The following is a 6,381-nucleotide window of genomic DNA, read 5'->3' as shown; positions in this document are numbered from 1 at the left end:
GCGAATAAATTCGTATGGAAAATGAACTACGTCCCCGGCTTGTCGGAGTCGGAAACGCATCGAACATTACGGTTACTCGTTGTCTGCCGGAAATATCAGCGATGCCGTTTTCTACCATCGCGGCATCGGTTAGGTTGACGCGTATCGATGATCAGAATTACGAATCTATATTCTTCGTTGCCATAAATTTAATTCCTAGCAGCACGAAAACCACATCGAATGCACCACGATCGTAGGTGCTTCTTTATATTTTATGTCAAAGTAAAATTTATTTTGTATAAGTTTAGAATAGATTTATCAATAAGTATATAGAATTAATGTGTGCTAATAAATAATGCTTTCAATTTTCAATTAAAGATTAAAGTTGTCAATATTAGTGATTGACGTTATATATATTTTTGAAAAAACAAAAAAAAATCTATAATATAATTATAATATAATACCTATATATTATATTATATTATACATTTCTTATGTGTGCCACATTTATTGTATTTTATACACACACACCCACACACACACATACACACACATGTTACAATTATATATAGAAAAATATATAAATATAAATTTACACATTAACTCTTCCGCTTTGATTTTTATATGTTTTTTGACAATAAAGATCAGATTTTATCTGGTAAAATTAACGTAAAGTTCCTAAGACAATCGCGACAAGGTAACGAAGCGAGGGTCGAGGCCACTTTATATCAGGATTTCAACGAAAGCGCATACAATTCGTTTTCGTAGAATGACCATATGAGACTTTTTCCTGGTAAAGCTGTGCACGTCGTCCCAGTAGGATCAGAATTTTCACAACGGGATATCCTTGTGCGTAGGGATATCCTTATAGGGTGCACATATTACTTATATATTTTTCTGTCGTTCCGTATCTCGAACAATTTCTTATGACAAATGGAAGATATTTCTTGAATCACGTATGTAAACGTTGAATATATCGTTTTGTGCAAAACGGATACTTTTGCTCGTAAAAGTGTACTACATCAGCATAGTGTTTGTTATTTTAAATTATTGCGTATCTTATATACAATTATCGCTTTTCATCTATATAAGATGGATATATTTCAGATATGTATAAATCCCTTTTCCCCTAATATAAATAGATTCCTAATTTTCTGCGAAAAATTAATTATGCATATTATATTAAAATTCAGTTATATTTATTATGTCTCTCATATTTGTTGGAACAATTTGGATTTTATATTGAACTTGTTGCTAACGCCGATCGCGATCCACAAGCGTTGATTATCGCGACGGTGACGACAGATTTTATAACGGCAAATTTTCGATGTGTGGAGATCGTATCGGACGCGATTTAATTGCGTGTCAATCTTTCGTGAGCGAGGGTCCTCGAACTCCACGGACTTCTCCATTGCAAAACGACGTGTTAGGCACGTATGTGCACGTTAATATTCCAATTCATCGTATTACGGAGTTACGAGTGGATCCCAAACGATTAAATGTGTTCTCGATTGCGAAAGAAATCCAAAAAAGTCCAAAAAAAAAAATACAAACAAGACTTGATTCTTCTTCTTGTTATTGTTACACGATAACGAAATATTTGCTATACTAAAAACGCGATCGTGGTATATTAAATTCTTTATTTGAAAAATAATTTTACGACTATTAATGTTATTTTATTTTAAAAAAGAACTTTATACTTAAAAGTATAGTTTCTAAAACTCAATTATGCAGCATTTGTTATTCTTATATCTATAAGTTAAATTAGTAATAAGAGATATATGCGTTAATGTGTAACACAAGTAATACATAGTAAACTTTTATTATCAAAGTTGTCGAAACGTGTAAAAGACCAAGATATCCGGAGAATAATTGAAGCGATCTGTTGGCAGCATTTCCATTTGCGATCCTTGCGATTTACGATTCTTGAAGAACGAGTTCCGATCATTTCTAAACGAGAACGTCACGAAGATGTATCGTGACAGATGTATCGGTCACGATATTTTCACGATCGCGATCGTAGTGAATCTCATATACCGGCATCTATTCAAAATCGGAAGCTCGTAAAAAATCGATGTAGACTAGCTGAGACAATCGCGAGCTTCCGTCATCGAAGATGTCTTCGATCGGACCTACCAGATCTACTAACGGAACTCGCAATTTCCGCCAACTCTAAACAGGATGCGCGACACATCCTGACGCGTTTCCTGATACGCGAAATTCATTTCGTCTCGCTCTACTATATGTATACACTATACAGAATATTCCGAAAACCCAACTTAAATTTTAATGGCAGTAGATTCTTTGAGTGCTATTTTAAATATACCCTTCTTATAATTTTTCAAACAACTGTATCTTATTTAAAATAACGAAATAATGTGTGTGTGCATGTTTGCTTTAATTTGATAGATAATTCAAAATAGAATTGTGCTCACATAAATTTAATTAGATTTTACAGAATTTTAGTACAAGGTTAATGACCAAATGCTTATCTTGTATATTTAGTTAAAGAATTTTATGTACCTATCATAAGTATTGTTTTACATCTAGAATCTACATATATATCAATATTTATACATGTATATGTAATGTATGCGAGCCATAATGTATAGAGTGTATAAGGCACATTGGAGATTTAATCATCAAGTTAGATTGTTAGATCACAGGCACATGCGTTTCTCATCTAATAAGAAGTATTCGCTTTTGTTTTAAAACTTGCAAATTTGCACATAAAGCGAAAAGTATGTAGATGATATCATATGTCGAACTTGGGAAAACATCAGACAAAACTTCCTGCACCAAGATGGCATAGTATCGCGTTTCTCAGGTTTCCTTCCGGAACTTGAGGAAATATCTCTCTCTTTTCACGAATCGTACCGTGTCTCGGACAACAATACCAATCTCGACCAGCAGTATGATAATATGACTTGGGGCAAAGAGGTAAGTAAAGCAGCGCATGATACGGAGAAAGACATCTTTTATTGCCAATATATCCATTGTCCATTATCGTTCTCTGGTTCACTAAATATTTTATTTATCGTATAATATATCTATAACTTATGTTAATCTATATAATTATTTATAATATTCTTATAAAAAAATTTGTATATGAGAAATTTCTTTCCAACTACCCGTCAGATGCATAACGTATACTTGATGGCAACTCAACTCGCGACTCTCCATAATTCGCGTGTTTGTCTGTATAATCTAACTTTAATCCCAAGCGGACCACTCGTAGATCTTTAATCCCTCGTCCGTGAACAGAAATCTCTGCGCTATCGTTTCCTATCCGAATCTAATCTCCACGAGAGTCACCCATTTCTTACTCTCATTATACCACTGTAGCTCGTCGCAGTCGAATGACTCGCACTGTTTTGCTGCCATTAATTACTTTTCCTATTTTCTCTAGCTATCTCACAGCCTTTATGAGCTATAAAATTACATAGAAAAATTACATAGGGAGAGAGAGAGAGAGAGAGAGAGAGAGAGAGAGAGAGAGAGAGAGAGAGAGAGAGAGAGAGAGAGAGAGAGAGAGAGAGAGAGAGAGAGAGAGAGAGAGAGAGAGAGAGAGAGAGAGAGAGAAAGAGAGAGAGAGAGAGTTAATCATTGTTAATCATTAAAGACTCTAATAAAAAGAAATATTTGCAAAGATCTTTTTCGATCTAAATGAACTTTAGACATTGTAGCATAGGTCAAAGACAGCTGTGCTCGATTACATGGACTGCAGAAATTTAATTAAAACAGAATTATACGTCTCGCGCAATGATATAGTAATTTAATGATATCAACAAGCGCATTAAATAGAATGAAATACAGGTAAATGTATTCCATTTCTGCCTTCGTTTCTCATAAATGAGCATCATCGTGTCACGTGCGATTAAACGAACATGCAAACTCGTGCAAGTTTTTTGCGGAAATAGGTGGTACTTATACTTTTTCTTTTTTCTTTTTGTCATAAATATCCTTGCGTCGTACGTGACACCTCTCCGGAGAAAAGTTTTGTTGCGCTTTCTGCTGACTTACAAAGAGAAGTGAAAACTGCTCAACGGGAAATTTTCACGAAATGAAAAGTGTAACAAGTGTAATAACTAACAAGTGAAAACGCATTCGCAATGCTACTCTCTTATAGTAGCGATTTATTCTGACAAGTTATTCTTAAAGTTAATTCCGTAGATACATAAAACGGTTTCTCATTTCTGTTCGTCCTACTTTTAATCGTAACAACATTTTACAAACCGAATATTCAAATATTATAACATAGATTTATCTCAGCTTCCATCCTCTTCGCCTCCATCATATTTATTGGAAAAAGAAATTGATACGATTGAGTGGATCGCTTCTCGGAAATCATGTCGATGCTCATATAGGACTCAATTTATGTTTTTCCCTGCTTTTCCCACTGAGATATAAATAATATGGAGTGAGCACTGCGATGCTATGTACGCCCGTAGACGGAAAACGAGCCTGAGACAGATAGATATTGTGGGATCCCTCTTTTTCTCTGTTGTGCAAAACGCATACGCATATTACTGAGAGAAAGATATAGTTGGCCTTGTCATACGAACTGCATGACAAAAACAGCGATCCCACGAATTTACCTCTCTCTCGACTCGCGCCAGCCGAGCTAGTACCTCTATACTTATATCCCAGTGGCTTTTTATTAGTTTGTATTAAAATGCGGGTCTTTCAGAGACGCGAGATTCGATTTTTCTAGTCAAATACGCATATGAGTATGTTTTTGACAATCCTCCATATAATTCTTAAATTCGCAAATAAGAGTCGAGTTTATTTTCTAGTACTGTTAACCGTCATATTTTTGCTTTATTCACAGTGTAGCGGGACATAATGCTCAAAAAGTTACTGCACCAGTGAGTTTGTATTGCGCCAGTAAATTTGCTATCACTGGCATGGCAGCGAGTCTATGCAACGAATTGATAAACGCAAATCTCGATGTAAAAGTCACGGTATATATATTATACTTTATACTAAACTTGTTAATGTGCAAAAGCAATATATTAATGAACTGAAAAATATATATAACAAAGTAGACTTCGCTAGTAATTTAATTTGCACTGACAATGAGTTATATAAGTAATGATCTATTTATCTTCAATAGTATTTTATTAATACCTCTTTTTAATGTTGTAAGACAGTTAGATTTGCAATAATAACGATAATAGTAATAATAATAATAATAATAATAACAACGATAATGATTTTAGTCTAGTAACGATTATTAGCGTTATGCTGTAAAGACCGTAGAACGGAAATATAACAAAATAATAGAATGACAATGATGATATATTTTGAAACGTTCAACGATATCATCGTAAACAGAACGTCAGCCCCGGTGCGGTGAGAACACCTATGTTAATGGAAACTTACGGCTTATCTGATGCCATCTCGAACAGTCTCTGCCCAGTCCTGGAAGACAAGGATGTTGCACATGCAGTAGTCTATATCTTGAGTACGCCGCCCCACGTACAGGTGATTATTAAAAAGATGTGACTTATATTTGATAAATTTTGTGTAATATTTGTAGTTACAAATACTTGATTACAAATCTGCAAGAAAAAAATGCATAAACAATTATATTTGAGCAAATAACACTTAAATAATAATAATGATTAACTATTATCATACATTGCGTTATATTTATATGAATTACATATAAATATATTTTTATTTATGATTCTATACGGGGTTTAATTTTATAATTCGTATTACATTCTAAACGTGCCGATAGAATAATTTTAGAATGTCATTTTAAAACATTGGAAATTTAAAACTCTAAACGAGAATTAATTTCTCCCTAAATTAAATATCGCGCCATATCAAATACGCACGCAACCGTAGTTTATTTATTTCAGATATCGGAAGTTATACTGACGATACATGAAGCTGCATTCACTTCGGAGAATGTTAAACGGTTCACGACAGAGTAATGGGTACGCTTTCTGCGTTTAAAACAATACATTTTTAGAATTTTTAGCAGTCATATATATTTTTTTAAAATAAATCAAGTAAAAAGAAATTCTCATTTTCTATCACATTCTCGAAATAAAGAAATGAATAATTATTATAGGGAAAAAATAGTATCTAATTTTTATATTTACATATAAATTTTTCTACAGTTGTGATAATATATTCTATTAATTATAAATAATTGAAAAGAATACAAGTTAATTTACGTTTGTCGCAATTTTAATATCGATTAATTATTATAGCTATAGCTTCTGTAAAACTGTACTTGAAAAGTTATAAGTCAAGTCGATCGACACAAGTTCGTCGTTATGGATTGCTTGTAGAAATTAAGTCGATCTGCTTTATCTATGTAACAAGTATATTTAATAAATCAAAGAGATGAAGAGATGATGATGATCATGAAAATCACCTTATTAT

The 6,381-nt window shown here is 33.2% G+C and overlaps 1 protein-coding gene across 2 annotated transcripts; it reads left to right on the top strand.

Annotated features, from left to right (window-relative positions):
- Nucleotides 1-4,692: 4,692 nt before the first annotated feature.
- LOC139771855 (farnesol dehydrogenase-like) lies at nucleotides 4,693-6,352 on the top strand. 2 transcript variants are annotated; one of them, XM_071704980.1, is made up of 3 exons: nucleotides 4,693-4,943; nucleotides 5,317-5,466; nucleotides 5,850-6,352. In XM_071704980.1, the coding sequence occupies exons 1-3, from the start codon at nucleotides 4,887-4,889 to the stop codon at nucleotides 5,922-5,924; spliced, it is 282 nt and encodes a 93-aa protein (XP_071561081.1). In that variant the 5' UTR covers nucleotides 4,693-4,886; the 3' UTR covers nucleotides 5,925-6,352. The 2 variants fall into 2 exon arrangements, 1 of the variants encoding a protein (XP_071561081.1); XR_011717997.1 differs by having other exon boundaries at nucleotides 5,202-6,352.
- Nucleotides 6,353-6,381: the final 29 nt, after the last annotated feature.

Source organism: Temnothorax nylanderi, unplaced genomic scaffold (genome assembly GCF_030848795.1).
Source record: "Temnothorax nylanderi isolate EJ_2023f unplaced genomic scaffold, tnyl_v1.0 TNYL_tig0045_pilon, whole genome shotgun sequence".
In the NCBI taxonomy this organism is placed as follows: Eukaryota; Metazoa; Arthropoda; class Insecta; order Hymenoptera; family Formicidae; genus Temnothorax; species Temnothorax nylanderi.
Note: the sequence above shows the minus strand (reverse complement) of the source record. Positions and strands in the feature narration are given on the sequence as shown.

Coding starts and splice junctions, on each gene's coding strand:
- LOC139771855 (XM_071704980.1), top strand. CDS start 4,887: ATGGCAGCGAGTCTATGCAACGAATTGATAAACGCAAATCTCGATGTA. Junction 4,944..5,316: donor ATCTCGATGTAAAAGTCACG/GTATATATATTA, acceptor CATCGTAAACAG/AACGTCAGCCCCGGTGCGGT. Junction 5,467..5,849: donor GTACGCCGCCCCACGTACAG/GTGATTATTAAA, acceptor TATTTATTTCAG/ATATCGGAAGTTATACTGAC.